At 41.4% G+C, this 18204-nt stretch overlaps 1 protein-coding gene and 1 pseudogene across 1 annotated transcript in view; one reads left to right on the forward strand and one right to left on the reverse strand.

The window, feature by feature from the left end:
* Positions 1-3971: 3971 nt before the first annotated feature.
* LOC100987181 (serine/threonine-protein kinase 24-like) lies at positions 3972-12855 on the reverse strand (annotated as a pseudogene).
* Positions 9660-18204, forward strand: part of ADGRG4 (adhesion G protein-coupled receptor G4) — a 121807-nt gene continuing 113262 nt past the window's right edge. The window contains exons 1-4 of the mRNA XM_034950088.3: positions 9660-9697; positions 12832-12906; positions 13555-13723; positions 17463-17541. Coding sequence (XP_034805979.1) covers positions 17472-17541 — 70 coding nt within the window. The 5' untranslated portion in view covers positions 9660-9697; positions 12832-12906; positions 13555-13723; positions 17463-17471. The remainder of the gene's footprint in view (positions 9698-12831; positions 12907-13554; positions 13724-17462; positions 17542-18204) is intronic.

An 18204-nucleotide genomic window follows, 5' to 3' on the forward strand; every position in this document is an offset into this window, starting at 1 on the left:
TGTTTTGGAAAGCTAGACCTCTTCAAGAGGACTAACTTAAGGCACCTTACAGTTTTCTAGCTGGCTTGAAGGGTGTGACCTACTTGGATGACCTTAGCTCACTGGCAGATAACAAGAGGAAGAAGTCTATTGTTGGGTTTTGATAAGATTTGGAGGGCACTAAGGGAAGGATAATGTTCTTTTTTGTTTGTTTGTTTTGTTTTGTTGAGATGGAGTCTCGCTCTGTCACCCAGGCTGGAGTGCAGTGGCGTGATCTTGGCTCACTGCAACCTCTGCCTTCTGGGTTAAAGTGATTCTCCTGCCTCAGCCTCCCTAGCAGCTGGGAATACAGGCGCCCGCTACCATGCCCAGCTAATTTTTTTTCTATTTTTCGTAGAGACAGAGTGTTGGCCAGGCTGGTCTCGAACTCCCGACCTCAAGTGATCCGCCTGCCTCAGCCTCCCAAAGTGATGGGATTATAGATGTGAGCCACTGCACCCAGCCAGGGAAGGCGAATGTTCTTATAGAAGTCTCAAAACTCAACTGAGTTATGTCTTCTAGTTAGACAAGCCTGCCTCTGTCTTACCTCTGTCCCAGGTGCCTTTGAAGTCTGGCCTACCCATATCTCCAGGGTTATCTGAGCAGGCCTCTGCCCTCCTGGAAGCCCTGCTACTCCTGTTTTGTGTCAAGGACTCCAGCCCTCCAGCCTTGGGGCTTCACTTGTGTTATGGGGCGAGGCTGTAGTGAATCAGAACTTCCTTTGGCCTCATGCCAACAGAACCAATCATCCTTGATATATCAGGATAAAAAGAACCTTGGAAGGTGATTTTTTCTCTCCTAGTATTCCAGAAAGGAGACTGAAGGAGAGGCAGTATGTTTCCATGATGAAATGTGTGATAACACAATGACCCGAATAATAATTTATACCTGGGATGGGATGCAAATGGAGGGAATTGCTCCAGGAAGGCTTTACAAAGGAAAAAGAGTATTGTGTTGTCATGAAGGATGAGATGGTCAAGGGGTTGGGGGGGCAGGCAAAAGGAGCAGCATTTGCAAAGAATTACTTGAGCCTGGGAGGCGGAGGTTGCAGTGAGCCGAGATGGTACTACCGCACTCCAGCCTGGGTGACAGAGTGAGACTCAATCTCAAAAAAAAAAAAAAAAAAAAGGAAAGAAAAAGAAAAAGAAGGTGGAGAAGTCCAAAAGGGACCAGATCACAGAAGAGCTTTTCTTGCAATGCCACAGGGTTTTAACTTTATAAGTGGTCTCATCTGTCAAATAATTTTGGCAGAAAAGCCACATGGTCAGATTTGCATTGCAGAGAAAGAAATCTACTCTTTTAACACAGGTACATCTTCCTGCTTTTTCCTTTGTCACCTTAGAGTCAATTTTTAGCATAGCAGCCTAAGTGATCTTTTTAAAACATGTCTTATTGTGTTATTTTTTTGCTCAAAACTCTGGCTTTACTCAAATCTTGGTTTCTAGACACGATTTTCTTCTAAAAGGAACCAGAGTCCTTAGATAAATGGTGGATTCTAGGTATGAGGCAAGGAAAAATGCAAGATTCTACATGGAACATCTTGTGCAAGAGTGTAAGAAAGTGCTCAGAAAATCATAGGTATATATATGTCAAAAGGACACAGAAGCCAGTTTGAAAGGGCTCCCATTAAACAAATCTGGAACAAATTCAACATCAACATAATAATAGTAATAGATTGTAACTCACTAATTAAAATAGAAATACATGAGTGCATACTGATATAAATGAATGAATAAATACGAGAGAAGGAAAAACTCTCCCTTTCAGTAGAAAGCTGACTAATACATGTAGAAAAATGGTGGAAGTAGAAAACCACCATTTGACAACCATCAGGTAAAAATTAACAATGCATAGTAAAACAATTGGTTGAAGTTTTTTTTTGTGTTTGTTTTTTTTTTTTTTGAGACAGAGCCTCACTGTCACCTAGGCTGAAGTGCAGTGGCACGATCTTGGCTCACTGCAGCCTTGACCTCCTGGGTCAAGCAATCCTCCCACCTCACCTCCCAAGTAGCTGGGCCACAGGCGTGTGCCACCACACTTGGCCAATTTTTTCTAGACATGGGGTTTCATGATGTTGCTTAGGCTGGTTTCAAACTCCCGAGCTCAAGCGATCCACCCATCTTAGCCTCCCAAAGTGCTGGGATTGTAGGTGTGAGCCACTGTGCCCAGCAGGTTGAAGTTTTGAGGAGGAACAGGATATTTACACAGGCTCAAAGCATTTCTCCACAAATCTCTTACACATCACTTATAAATTGCAAATGGGAAAATGCTAACTTTAGAGTGGAGAAATGTGGTGAACATTACCTTAACCAAGTAATCAAAGTTAATATCCTCAATGATGGGACAAAGTGACATCGTGCATGTGCTGATGTGATGCACTGAGAATGATGCAACATCACTTCTGTGCTGCCAAAAAAGTATAACCTGAGTGACGAGGAAACCTTAGACAAACCCAAATTGAGGGATATTCTATAAAATAGCCAGCCTGTATGCTTCAAAAATGTCAATGTTATTTAAGTCAAAGAAAGGCTGAGGAACATTTCTAGATTAAAGGAGACTGAAAAACCGTGACAACTAAAAGCAGGATCTACATTAGAACCTGGATCAGAGGGGAACATGCAATGAAGGACATTAGTGAGATAGCTGTCTAAATATGAATGTGGACTGTATATGAAGTAGTAATGCATTAATGTAAATTTCCTTATTTTGATAGTTGTTATGTAAGAAACTACTCTTGTTCTCAGGAAAATGCCTGCTAAAGTATTTGGAATGAAGGGACAGGATATCTCCAATTTATACTCAAATGCTTCAAAAATAAATGTAAGGAGAAATAAGGCAAATGTGGCAAAATGTTAACAATTTGCAGAATCTGGACGAAGGATAAATGAGAGTTCTTTGTACTAGTCTTATATCACTTCTGTAAGTTTGACGCTATTTCAAAATAAGTTTTTTAAAACCCTGCAATGGCTCCCTGTTCTCCAGAGTAAAACCAAAGTTCTTAAAACAGCCTGCAAGCCCCTGTGTGATTTGGCTTTTTATCACCTCTCTCACGTCTTCGCTCACCGTTTTCCCCTTAGCTTGCTCTGCTTCTGGCACATTGACCTCAGTACTGCCCTTAGAAAGGCTCCAAGCACCCTGCAGTGCTCAGGTTATATCCTCCTGCCCAGAACGCTCTTTCTTCAAGTATCCCCATGGCTTATTCCCTCATTTCCTTCAGGTCTTTGTTCAAACGTCACTTTTCAGTGAGGACACCACAGGTCACCCTATTTAAAATTGCATTCCCGGCTGGATGCAGTGGCTCATGCCTGTAATCCCAGCACCTTGGGAGGATGAGATGGGTGGAACTCCTGCGGTCAGGAGTTCAAGACCAGCAAGGCCAACATGGTGAAACCCCATCTCTATTAAAAATACAAAAATTAGCCAGATGTGGTGGTGCATGCCTGTAGTCCCAGCTACTCGGGAGGCTGAGGCAGGAAAATCACTTGAACTCAGGAGGCAGAGGTTGCAATGAGCTGAGATCATGCTGCTGCATTGCTGCACTCCAGCCTGGGCCACAGACCGAAAATAAAAATAAAATTGCATTCCCCGTCCTCCTTCAAGAAATCTCTATATCCCTTTCCCACTTTGCTTTCCTCTGTGGCTTTTTTTCACCTTCTAATATGTTATGTGCTTTATCTTTTTTTTTGTTTGTTTATTGTCTGTCTACATCCAGTAGAACATAATTTCTAAAAATCGTTTAGTTAATTAATTTTAATTTTATGAACCAAAACTAAATAGAAACACAAAAACCCCAAAACTGTTAGAGACTTTTCTTTATATATATTTTTTGGCCTGTTGAATATTTACTCCACTGACATTATCTACAGAAGGACTTGGCCAGTTTTTACACAGTGATTCCTTATGCACACTGAAAGGGTCTCCGCAAAAATGACACTATATACAAATCCGTACACCCATCCTCCAGAGCAATTCCCCAGCTCCCAGAGGGAGTTATCAACTTAAAGCAGGATACTTGAGGTTTCATGTCTTTAGTTGCCTTATCATGATCCCAAATATACATTTCAGGGTTTGTTTTAGTTTTTAAAGACACTTTCCTTGAATATGTGCACTATGGTTAAAATTAAAAACAAAAGTAATAAAATAAAATGATCGCTGGAAGGAGCTGACCCTCCCCACCCATCTGGGAGACTTCATCTGGCTGCAGCACAGCGAGGACTGTGTGTGTCCCTGGAGAGGTGCCCGGCATTGGGGTGGCCCCCGGTGGCGCACCTCTTCAGTGGAGTCAGCGAAGGCTCTTGCTGACTTTTAAAAAGGAGGAAGATGAAGAAGAAAAAAAGGAAAAACAAAACCCCAAATGCCAAAGGAATTTCAGTGGGATGAAGTTTCTCCACCACTTAGAGAATATCTGTGGAGCTGCTGCAGGAGCTGGCCCACCATGGTGTCGGAGATGCGGGGGCACACCTCCTCCACCAGGTAGATGGCCCCTCGCAGCTCTTCAGTGGACCCCAAGTTCCCTCCGCACGCCTGGCTCTTCTTCAACTCTGCAAGCAGAGGAGAAATAATTGTAGATAAACACTGAGAGAAAGGCCTCTTTGGGATGTCTTTCATCTTATTTGTCTACATCCGATGGCTGAAGAGCTCCGTTCTCAAGATTCTTGGGATCTTTTTCTTGGATTGTGAAGATCCAGTCCCCAGAATCGCTGCCCCACTGAGTCTTGGCCATCTGTTTCCGAGTTGGAATCCTCGGAGCTCGAGTCTTCTTGGCTCTGCTTTGCCCTCCATCTCTTTTACCTGTCGATGAGCTCGGTCAAGTAGGAAGTTTTCTTTGCATCGCGTAGTATAAACTTGTGCTTCAATAACTCCTTAGCAGTGGGTCTAAAGCTTGGCTCTTTATTGAAACAGGCCTCCACAAACTCCTTGAGGGGTTTACTGTAGTTTTCTTCCAACGTTGGTGGGTTGTTCTTTGGAATAAGGAATAAAACTTTCATGGGATGCAGCTTGGAATAAGGTGGTTCTCCTTTTGCAAGTTAAATAGTTGTTATGCCCAGGGACCAGATGTCTGCCTTTGAGTCATAGGCCGACTGTGTGATGACCTCGGGTGCTATCCAGAACGGGGTGCCCACAAAAGTGTTCCTTTTGGTCTGGGTGTCTGTCAGTTGGCCAGCCATGCCAAAGTCCACCAGCTTCACCTCGCAGTGCTCAGACAGCAGGACGTTGGCCGCTTTAACATCTCTATGGATTTTCTTCTCCGAATGGAGGGAATCAAGTCCTTTCAGTATTTCTCTTAATATAGTAATGATCTGGGTTTCATCTAACGGGCCAGGTTCTAACAGATCTAGTGTGGAGCCTCCATCAGGATATTCCATTATTATCCATACTTTTGTATCCTTCATACATCCTTCATGTATCCATAATATTTGGTTACGTATGGACTGTCACACTGACTCAACACTGTGATTTCTTGTTGAATGTCCTCTATCTCATCTTCAGCTTCTTCCAGATCAATGATTTTTATGGCAACCACTTTCTGAGTCCAACTGTCAATGCCTTAGAACACCTCGCCAAAGGAGCCCTTCCCAATGTTCTCTAGTTTTGTAAAAAGCCTTTCTGGCTCTCTGCTTGGCTGTTATTGGTGTATAAGAATGCTTATGATTTTTGCACATTGATTTTGTATCCTGAGACTTTGCTGAAGTTGCTTATCAGCTTAAGGAGATTTTGGGCTGAGATGATGGGGTTTTCTAGATATACAATCATGTCATCTGCAAACAGGGACAATTTGACTTCCTCTTTTCCTAATTGAATACACTTTATTTCTTTCTCCTGCCTGATTGCCCTGGCCAGAACTTCCAACACTATGTTGAATAGGAGTGGTGAGAGAGGGCAACCCTGTCTTGTGCCAGTTTTCAAAGGGAATGCTTCCAGTTTTTGTCCATTCAGTATGATATTGGCTGTGGGTTTGTCATAAATAGCTCTTATTATTTTGAGATACGTCCCATCAATACCTAATTTATTGAGAGTTTTTAGCATGAAGGGGTGTTGAATTTTGTCGAAGGCCTTTTCTGCATCTATTGAGATAATCATGTGGTTTTTGTCGTTGGTTCTATTTATATGCTGGATTACATTTATTGATTTGCATATATTGAATCAGCCTTGCATCCCAGGGATGAAGCCCACTTGATCATGGTGGATAAGCTTTTTGATGTGCTGCTGGATTCTGTTTGCTAGTATTTTATTGAGGATTTTTACATCGATGTTCATCAGGGATATTGGTCTAAAATTCTCTTTTTTTGTTGTGTCTCTGCCAGGCTTTGGTATCAGGACGATGCTGGCCTCATAAAATGAGTTAGGGAGGATTCCCTCTTTTTATGTTGATTGGAATAGTTTCAGAAGGAATGGTACCAGCTCCTCCTTGTACCTCTGGTAGAATTCGGCTGTGAATCTGTCTGGTCCTGGACTTTTTTTGGTTGGTAAGCTATTAATTATTGCCTCAATTTCAGAGCCTGTTATTGGTCTATTCAGAGATTCAACTTCTTCCTGCTTTAGTCTTGGGAGAGTGTATGTGTCGAGGAATTTATCCGTTTCTTCCAATCATGAGTGAACTCCCATTCACAATTGCTTCAAAGAGAATAGAATACCTAGGAATCCAACTTACAAGGAATGTGAAGGACCTCTTCAAGGAGAACTACAAACCACTGCTCAATGAAATAAAAGAGGATACAAACAAATGGAAGAACATTCCATGCTCATAGGTAGGAAGAATCAATATCGTGAAAATGGCCATACTCCCCAAGGTAATTTATAGATTCAATGCCATCCTCATCAAGCTACCAATAACTTTCTTCACAGAATTGGAAAAAACTACTTTAAAGTTCATACAGAACCAAAAAAGAACCCGCATTGGGAAGTCAATCCTAAGCCAAAAGAACAAAGCTGGAGGCATCATGCTACCTGACTTCAAACTATACTACAAGGCTACAGTAACCAAAACAGCATGGTACTGGTACCAAAACAGAGATATACACCAATGGAACAGAACAGGGCCCTCAGAGATAATGCCACATATCTACAACTATCTGATCTTTGACAAACCTAACAAAAACAAGCAATGGGGAAAGGATTCCCTATTTAATAAATGGTGCTGGGAAAACTGGCTAGCCATATGTAGAAAGCTGAAACGGGATCCCTTCCTTACACCTTATACAAAAATCAATTCAAGATGGATTAAAGACTTAAATGTTAGACCTAAAACCATAAAAACCCTATAAGAAAACCTAGGCAATACCATTCAGGACATAGGCATGGGTAAGGACTTCATGTCTAAAACACCAAAAGCAATGGCAACAAAAGCCAAAATTGACAAATGGGATCTAATTAAACTAAAGGGCTTCTGCACAGCAAAAGAAACTAATATCAGAGTGTACAGGCAACTTACAGAATGGGAGAAAATTTTTGCAATCTACCCATCTGACAAAAGGGCTAATATCCAGAATCTACAATAAACTCCAACAAATTTACAAGAAAAAAACAACCTCTTGCCAACAAGTGGCCAAGGATATAAACAGACACTTCTCAAAAGAAGACATTTATGCAGCTAAAAGACACATGAAAAAATGCTCATCATCACTGGCCATCAGAGAAATGCAAATCAAAACCACAATGAGATACCATCTCACACCAGTTAGAATGGCGATCATTAAAAAGTCAGGAAACAACAGGTGCTGGAGAGGATGTGGAGAAATAGGAACACTTTTACGCTGTTGGTGGGACTGTAAACTAGTTCAACCATTGTGGAAGTCAGTGTGGCAATTCCTCAGGGATCTAGAACTAGAAATACCATTTGACCCAGCCACCCCATTTCTTGGTATATACCCAAAGGATTATAAATCATGCTGCTATAAAGACACATGCACACATATGTTTATTGCAGCACTATTCACAATAGCAAAGACTTGGAACCAACCCAAATGTCCATCAGTGATAGACTGGATTAAGAAAATGTGGCACATATACACCATGGAATACTATGCAGCCATAAAAAATGATGAGTTCATGTCCTTTGTAGGGACATGGATGAAGCTGGAAACCATCATTCTCAGCAAACTGTCGCAAGGACAAAAAACCAAACATCACATGTTCTCACTCATAGTGGGAATTGAACAAGGAGGACACATGGACACAGGAAGGGGAACATCACACACCGGGTCCTGTTGTGGGGTGTGGGGAGGGGAGAGGGATAGCATTAGGAGATATACCTAATGTTAAATGACGAGTTAATGGGTGCAGCACACCAACATGGCACGTGTATATATATGTAACAAACCTGCACGTTGTGCACATGTACCCTAAAACTTAAAGTATAATAATAAAAAACAAAAAAGAAAAAACACCACAAAGCAGAATTCATAATATAACTATGGTTATATACATATATTTTAGGGCTCTTCCTTGAAATAATTAAGAAAGTATTGATACAACCTTTTGAAGAGAGTTTTAAATTTCATTTATTGGATATATCTTCCTCTAGGTAATAATAAAAATACATGAAAGAAAAATTCATGTATTTTGGTCACTACTGCAAGAATTAAAGAAAGAAGAAAGAAACATGAAAGGTGGCTTGCCAGTTAAGACAGGTTTATTTTAAAGAAAATAAACCTGAGAGGAGCCTTTTGGCTGAGTTAGGTTAGAGGCACACTTTTTTACAGACTAAGAGTTTTTAAGGATTCAGGGTGGAAGAGTTTATTAGAGGCTTGGACTGCTTCTGTGTTTCTTTGTTGTGTTTATTTGGGAGGGAGAGTTGTGTGTTTGTTCCCATACATATTTTTTTGCAGCTGCAAGCATACACCCCAAGTCTGCTTTTAGCTTCCCTACCTTAGTGCACCTGAAGGGAGAGGGAAAAAAAAAATAAACAAAAAAAACCTTTCTGGATCTGCCTTTAGGTTCTGCATGCCAGGCAGGCCCGACTGCACAGGGAGTGAGCCGTGGCGCTCAGGACGTCCACTTCCTGGGACAGGACGGCCGGGTCACGGATCCGCGGGAGCCGGGAGGCCCGCGGGCCGCGCACAGCCCTCGGGCGGCCGGGCAGGCCAGAGCCCGAGGCCACTCCGGGCTCAGCGGCGAGCGGCTGGCCGGGTCTCCATGCATCACGCCGGGGAGGGGCTGCGGGGGGCGCCGGGCCTCCAGCGAACTGCCGCCACCGCTGCCCTGCCACTGCTGCTGGGCTGGAGCTGCTATGCCTGGCCCCGCCTAGAGCCTTTTCTTTTCTTTCTTTTTTTTTTATTATTATACTTTAAGTTCTACGGTACATGTGCACAACGTGCAGGTTTGTTACATATGTATACATGTGCCATGTTGGTGTGCTGCACCCATTACCTCGTTATTTACATTAGGTATATCTCCTAATGCAATCCCTCCACACTCCCCCCACCCCACAACAGACCCCGGTGTGTGATGTTCCCCTTCCTGTGTCCAAGCATTCTCCTTGTTCAATTCCCACCTATGAGTGAGAACATGTGGTGTTTGGTTTTATGTCCCTGTGATAGTTTGCTGAGAGTGATGGTTTCCAGCTTCATCCATGTCCCTACAAAGGACATGAACTCATCATTTTTTATGGCTGCATAGTATTCCATGGTGTATATGTGCCACATTTTCTTAATCCAGTCTATCACTGATGGACATTTGGGTTGGTTCCAAGTCTTTGCTATTGTGAATAGTGCTGCAATAAACATATGTGTGCATGTGTCTTTATAGCAGCATGATTTATAATCCTTTGGGTATATACCCAGTAATGGGGTGGCTGGGTCAAATGGTATTTCTAGTTCTAGATCCTTGAGGAATTGCCACACTGTCTTCCACAATGGTTTAACCAGTTTACAGTCCCACCAACAATGTAAAAGTGTTCCTATTTCTCCACATCCTCTCCAGCACCTGTTGTTTCCTGACTTTTTAATGATCGCCATTCTAACTGGTGTGAGATGGTATCTCATTGTGGTTTTGATTTGCATTTCTCTGATGGCCAGTGATGATGAACATTTTTTCATGTGTCTTTTGGCTGCATAAATGTCTTCTTTTGAGAAGTGTCTGTTCATATCCTTCACCCACTTTTTGATGGGGTTGTTTGTTTTTTTCTTGCAAATTTGTTGGAGTTCTTTGTAGATTCTGGATATTAGCCCTTTGTCAGATGGGTAGATTGTAAAAATTTTCTCTCATTCTGTAAGTTGCCTGTTTACTCTGATGGTAGTTTCTTTTGCTGTGCAGAAGCCCTTTAGTTTAATTAGATCCCATTTGTCAATTTTGGCTTTTGTTGCCATTGCTGTTTTAGACATGAAGTCCTTACCCATGCCTATGTCCTGAATGGTATTGCCTAGGTTTTCTTATAGGGTTTTTATGGTTTTAGGTCTAACATTTAAGTCTTTAATCCATCTTGAATTGATTTTTGTATAAGGTGTAAGGAAGGGATCCCGTTTCAGCTTTCTACATATGGCTAGCCAGTTTTCCCAGCACCATTTATTAAATAGGGAATCCTTTCCCCATTTCTTGTTTTTCTCAGGTTTGTCAAAGATCAGATAGTTGCAGATATGTGGCATTATTTCTGAGGGCCCTGTTCTGTTCCATTGGTGTATATCTCTGTTTTGGTACCAGTACCATGCTGTTTTGGTTACTGTAGCCTTGTAGTATAGTTTGAAGTCAGGTAGCATGATGCCTCCAGCTTTGTTCTTTTGGCTTAGTATTGTCTTGGCAATGTGGGCTCTTTTGGTTCCATGTGAACTTTAAAGTAGTTTTTTTCCAATTCTGTGAAGAAAGTCATTGGTGGCTTGATGTGGATGGCATTAAATCTATAAATTACCTTGGGGAGTATGGCCATTTTCACGATATTGATTCTTCCTACCCATGAGCATGGAATGTTCTTCCATTTGTTTGTGTCCTCTTTTATTTCACTGAGCAATGGTTTGTGGTTCTCCTTGAAGAGGTCCTTCACATTCCTTGTAAGTTGTATTCCTAGGTATTTTATTCTCTTTGAAGCGATTGTGAATGGGAGTTCACTCATAATTTGGCCCAAAGTCTCCTTAAGCTGATAAGCAACTTCAGCAAAGTCTCAGGATACAAAATCAATGTGCAAAAATCACAAGCATTCTTATACACCAATAACAGACAAACAGAGAGCCAAATCATAAGTGAACGCCTAGAGCCTTTTCTACCTCCCCCAGCTGCAATATTAAATGCAGAATCTTTGCTTACTGGGCTCATATCTATTAATGTGACCTGTTCCAACTTTAAAACAGAAACTTTTTGAGGGGAGATAGAGTTATCTGTTTTGTTTGCTGCTGAATCCTTAGCATCTCAGGGTGTTGCCTGTACACGGTGGGCACTCAAATGATTGCGGACTATATGAATACTGTTATGCTTGAAAAATAAGTTGCTGAAGAACAGGTAATAATAGCTAATACTTAATAAAGCATTTATTACGTACCAGGTAGTGTTTTAAGTGCTTTACATGTATTATCTCATTGATTTTATACAAATAATATAGGTGGATACCATCATCACCATTAACTCATCATCATCATCATCATCATTTCCATGTTGCAGATGAGGAAGCTGAGGCAGTGAGACATTAGGAAAACCATGTAGTCTGGCTTCAGAGTCTGTTTTATTAGCTACTATGGTGTACTGTCTCTCTTGTGGTATGGCCCCTTTTACAGTATGTTTAAAAGCATGAGCCTGGTGCAATGGCTCACAGCTGTTATTCCGGCACTTTGGGAGGCCAAGGTGAGACGGTTGCTTGAGGCCAGGAATCTGAAACCATATGGGCAATATAGCAAGATGCTATCTCTACAAAAAATACAAAAATTAGCAAGGTGTGGTGGTGGATGCCTGTGGTCCCAGCTACTCTGGAGGCTGAGGTGGGAGGATTGCTTGAGGCAGGAATTTGAGACCATATGGGCAATATAGCAAGATGCTATCTCTACAAAAAATACAAAAATTAGCCAGGCATGGTGGTGGATGCCTGTGGTCCCAGCTACTCTGGAGGCTGAGGTGGGAGGATTGCTTGAGCCTTGGAGGTGGAGGCTGCAGTGAACCTTGATTGCGCCAATGTATTCCAGAATGGGCAACAGCCAGACTCTGTCTCAAAGGAAAGACAGACAGACTGACAGACAGACAGACAGACAGAAAGAAAGGAGGGAGGGAGGCAAATTTATGTGATGTTTAAAAACATGTAGTATCACTATGCAAAATAATAATACACACTGTTAAGAAATGCCCACATATGTAGTGAAAGTATAAAGGAATGCATGGGAATGACAATGAGCAGGCAATCATTGGTAGCTGGGTGGTAGTTTTTAAGTTGGCAATCAAATGTAAGTAAAATTGTCCTTCAAAATCTCTTAAGGAGTTGTCAGCATAGATGATTTTTTCCTCCAGCATTGGACCCTTTTGCTGTTTCTATGGTTGAGCCCCAAATTCAATAGCTGGCTTGCTATTCCCCACCAATTGGCCTGGTGGGATGCTCACACCAGGAAAGGGAGAGGGAATGAAGACGGCTTGGACCTTCAACAGATTAAGGGTCTTTTCTAGTGTTAGAAACAGGGACAGAGTTGCAACAAGTCAATCAGCTCAGCCCTCTCTGTGGGAGGACAAGTAAATCAGCAGAGCCATATGGCTATCTAGGCCTTTGAGTTTCCAGGCATGGATGGCTCATAACATCCCGTGATAGCCTTTTCTGGTGCTTATCAATTCCTATTGTCAATAATGACTTATTTATATCTAACTCACATCTCCGACTGCAATTTCAGCCAATTTCCTACTTCTCTGTAGATATGGAGAGCAGATGGTCAACATTCTCCTCATAACCTTCCAGGGAATGGAAGATACCCGTTGAAGCCCTCCCAGGTGACAATTGTTTTCCTGACAAAAGAGTTCCAATTTCTTTTTTTTGGTACAAATTTAATTTTCTAGTCAATTATTTCATTTGTGCTATGTTGGATTTTTAACAAAACATAGTGTTTTTCTTTGAAAAAAAAGAATACATGCAAATGATTACAATTCTTACAGTACAAAAGTATGTTCAGTGAAAACTGAGGTTTCCTCCCACCCAAAACCCCTCAGTTTCCATCTCTAGAAGCAACTATTCTTACCAGGGTCCTTTTCCAGAGATATTTGATGACATATCTAAGTATATATAAATAATTCTCCTCTAAATTCTTTTCTTCATTTCAGCAAACATTAATTAAGCACCTACTATGTGTCAGGCACTGTGCTAACTCCTGGGGCAGGGCACAGAAAGAACAGGATGTGTTTCCCTGTCCTCAGGAAGCTTACACTCTAGTAGGGGAGAAAGGCATAGTTTATGAAGTATTGATTGAGCGCCCTCTATGTGCCAGGCAGCATGCGAACCACTGGAGAACATAGAGTTCCTGCCCTACCAGAGCTTAGTGTTGTGAGGGAGACAGATCAATGAGCAGGCATGATGTGAAATATAAACACATGCCAGGGAAGTGTCAATATGTTTCTTGGTAATGGCTCCACATCTTCTTGTAGGCTGTGTGACCCCATGTTGGGGACAGGTCACAAAACCTAAGCCTTGTGCCTACTGGAAAGGAGAAGCAGTGGAGTCCTTGACAGAAGCAGTGGTGCTGGAACCTGGTGCTAGGCGCTGGGCCAAGCACTTTACATACTGTGTGTTATGTAATCTTCACAGCAATATGAGGTGAGTTCCATGGTCAGCATTTTACAAATGAGGACACTGGGGGCTCCAGAGAAGTTAGGGAACTAGCCACAAGTCACACAGGTGGGACTCAAACTCAAGCCTGTCTTTCCACAAAGCCTGGGTTCTTATTCACTACTCTGATCACAGTTTGTGGGTTTTGGGGTGAATCATGGATTATTCCAATACACCTCCTCCTTCTCCATTCCCCTGTGAAGAATCCTGGCCTTAAGCTGGGTTGACTCAGCCTCCTATTAGACTGAATTTTCTGTTGAAGATATGAGATGAAGAGGAAAATGCACTGGTTTGGTAGTCAGGACACCTTGGTTCTAGCTCCTGCTTTACCTTTCACAAGCTCTATGACTTTGGATGAGTCATTCTACCCTTGGGACCCCAGGGGCCTCACCTGTAAAGTTCAGAGGCTGACAGGGATCATCTCTGAATCCTCCACGGGATTTTGGTGGTATTTCTGTCACCTCTAAGGGGCTGTAATGACACCTTCTGGGACAAAAACAACATCCCCTTCTTGAGACGAACATAAAGCCATTTCAATAAATCTATTTACTTTCAAGGCGACTTGAAGAATAAATGTCCAGTGAGGGTAAATAGCTGGCTTCACCTTACTGATGGAGTAAGATGTGAATATGTTCATGCCTCTTTGGCCTTTGCTTTCTGCTCATAGTTCTGAACACTACACCTCCTCCTCCCCACTTTCTTAATAAAGTGAAATGAGCCTTAGTCAAGTAAACAAGTACCCTTTTAATATATCCAATTTAATTAAAGCAATAATCAACTAGGAACTGAAGATAATCCTTAGTGAAAACTGGGAAAGAGCCCTCAAATTAATGGGTTATTGCAGGGTTGTAATAATCTGAGAACTTTGCCCATGCTGATTTTATGCTCAGGAGAGCAGCCCCATGACGTGCTACAAGCCGCAAAAAGAGGATCTACCCGGATCAATAAGCCCCATAAAGCTAAGAGCAGAGAGGCTGGTTTGATGCAGAAAAGAAGGTGACTGAGGCATGGACAGCAGAAAATGAGTCTCCTGTTTAGTGCTTCTTTCATTTCACATCAAACATAGGAATTTAGAGACAAGATCTGGTCATTTGAGGGTGGGAAGTTAAAAGAGTCCAGTTCTCAGGTAAGTGTTTCTCTTCCTCCCGTCCTCCTTCCCTCCCTCTTTCGTTTCCTTCCTTCTTTCCCTCTTTCCCCCCTCTCCTTCTTTCCCTTAAATTTTTCTGAACCACAAAATTAAGAAATACGCATCATGAAATAACCAAATTGCTTGAAATTGTGTGAGGTATAAAATTCAAGTCTTTAATCCTCACCCTTTCTTTCTCTTTTCCTCTTTCTTTACTTTTCCTCCTTCCTTCCTTTTATGTTTTTTCAAAATTATGAAAGTAATGTATGCTCATTGTAAAAGCAAACAGTACAGAATCACAGGAAGTATAAAGGAAACATTTATTTCCCATTTTTCCTTCCTATCTCTTTCCTCCCCTTCCTATCTTCCTTACCTTCCTCTCTCTCTCCCTTTCTTCCTTTCTCCTTTCCTTTGATTTTTAAAATTATGTAACTAATTTATAATCTTTGTAAAATAACCAGACAGTACAGAACGGTATGGAAAATTCCTCATGCCCCACCCCCTTTCCTCAACCCACCTTTTCATGCCTTATATATAGACTTACCTTATTCCTTTTTTTTTTTTTTTTTTTTTTTGGAGACAGAATCTCTCTCTGTCGCCCTGGCTGGAGTGCAGTGGCATGAACACAGCTTACTGCATTGTCTGTCTCCCAGATTCAAGTGATTCTCATACCTCAGCCTCTCAAGTAGCTAGAATTATAGGCATGCGCCACCATGCCCGGCTAATTTTGTATTTTTAGTAGAGACAGGGTTTCACCATGTTGCCTAGGCTGGTTTCGAACTCCTGGCCTCAAGTGACCCAGCTGCCTCAGCCTCTGAAAGTGCTGTGATTACAGGCATGAGCCACCATGCCCAGCCTTTATTCCTTTTAATGGTTGCATAGTATTCTGTTGTGTAAATGTCCCATGATTTATTTATTGGGCACCAGGTAACATACCTTGAAGTTGTTATAAAAGTTTAGAGGAAATGGAAGAAAAATATAAATTGGATTACTTGCTGCTGAAAATCCCATTTTATAGATAGCAATCATATCCATTTCTATAGCACTTTATGCTTTGAAAATTGCCTTCGAAGTATCATCTCATTTGATCCTCTTCAAGAGCAGCTCTGAGAAATATGCAGATTATTATCTCCATTTTTACAGATAAGGAAACTGAGTCCCAGGGAAATTAAGGAACAGAAATATGTATGGCCTCACAGCCAGTTACTGATTCTCAGCCTAGTCCTCTTATAGCACTATAAATTTAAGCTGCATTTCATTTTGCAAGTCATAAAAGATTTAGACACCCCCTTACTTCTAAGCTCATAGTTTAGAAAATCCATCCAACTCATACAAATTCCCTTATTATTCTAATGAGAATGGTGGTAGAATCCTTGGTAAATATGAAGAGCCTGATTAATGGCTAGCGTTCATAGCAAGCTCAAGATTCATTTGACTTCCTAATTGGCTTCTGTTACATTAAATGTAAAGTGGGTCTATTCATTCCAAATCTCACTTGGAGGTAGAAAGAAATACAATACGTTGCATTATCCTATAGAAAAAGAAATGTTTAAATCAGTAGTAAATCATTCAGAAGTATATTTCATTTAAAATCAGAAATGCCCATCAGCACCCTACTGCCAATTTTCTGTAACATGTTTCAGTAGGATTTGCAGTTTTAACATCATTTTGTTTGGAGAAAAGAGGGTTTTAAGTGCATTTTCCACATAAGACACTATAGTTACAATTAATTAAGGAGAGAAGCTGGGTGAACATAATGAAATGGTGATTAGATTTCTCTAAACAGATCTGTTTTAAAAATACAAATGATTTGATGAGTTACTTTTGTCAACAAGGTCTTCTTGCATAACATTCCTTCAAGAAATTTAGGATCATTATAACTACAAGTAGTTGAATTGAAGTTTGTGCATTAGGGTTGAATGTATCACATTTTGGTTTTTTGTTTGTTTGTTTTTGAGACAGAGTTTTCACTTGTTGCCCAGGTTGGAGCGCAGTGGCGCAATCTCGGCTCACTGCCACCTCCGCCTCCCAGGTCCAAGGAATTCTCCTGCCTCAGCCTCCCAAGTAGCTGGGATTACAGGTGCCCGCCAGCATGCCCAGATAATTTTTTTTTGGTATTTTTAGTAGAGATGGGGTTTCACCATGTTGGCCAGGCTGGTTGCAAACTCCTGACTTCAGGTGATCCACCCGCTTCGGCCTCCCAAAGTGCTGGGATTACAGGCATGAGCTACAGCTCCTGGCCTCACATTTTGTAATTATGCATTTAATGTCTGTCCTCCCCACAGGGCTAACTGTCCTATGATGGCAGAGATCTGTGTCTTGTCTTCTCAGCACTGTATTCCCAGGGAGCAACACAGTGTCCAGCACATAGAAGGGATTCAATAAAATTTATTGAGCTAGTATATAGATAAATCCATCAGTGAGGTTTCAGCCAGGCTGGGTATCTCTGGTAAATGCCTATCATGTGGTTGGCTGACATGACTTTAAGCAATAGGAAAAAATCCTTAGGTGGTATGCAAAGGAGAAGTGTGGTCACATACGCTTAGAAATTGTATTTTCTGAATATCTGAGCTGGGCATATTTTTGACTTTTTAAACACAGACTTAGACAATGAAAGAACACATCATATATCAGAAGCTTTATGGATTGATTCTCATGTCGAGTTTTATCTTTCTCTCAGGTAAGAAAATGTATTCTTATTATCTCTTTCAATGTCTCATGTATAGTAGGTTATAGAAATAAACCATTTGAAAAATACTACCAATGGAGATTTGCTGGGCTGCCTCTTAATGGTCACCTTTTGGTCAATATGGCTACAGAAGAAGCTGAAGCATCAGTAAGTGAATTAATTCATTCATCATTCTGTACTACTGATAGAGAGCTGGCCTCAAGAAGGCAGTAGCTTGGACTACTGCCTTTGACATTTCTTAAAGCAACTCTGAAATGCCATTTGGCGGCTAATGCACACCTAACAGAAGATTTGGGTTTTCTTTTGGGCTGTTTCCTCTCCTCCGTAATGCTTTATTTAAAGCTGTCTGAAGCACTGTGATATCATCTTTCTGTCTCCATTATATGTATATGGCAAGAATCATAGAATACAGATGGGGAAACTGAGGCATGCAAACAGCTGGTAACAGATTCATAAAGCAATGGGCATATATTCTGGAAGCACCCAGACCTTCCCTAGACTCTATGACAGGAATGAAAATAATTTGTCTCTATTTTACAGTAGATAATTAAGACAATTCACTGAAGTAGCTGGTAATTTAGAGACTTCAGGAGAAGGTCTTGGTAAACTGCAATCTTGTCCACATTAAGTAAATTCAGTTGGTAGCATTGCTTA

Source organism: Pan paniscus, chromosome X, assembly GCF_029289425.2.
Source record: "Pan paniscus chromosome X, NHGRI_mPanPan1-v2.0_pri, whole genome shotgun sequence".
NCBI lineage: Eukaryota > Metazoa > Chordata > Mammalia > Primates > Hominidae > Pan > Pan paniscus.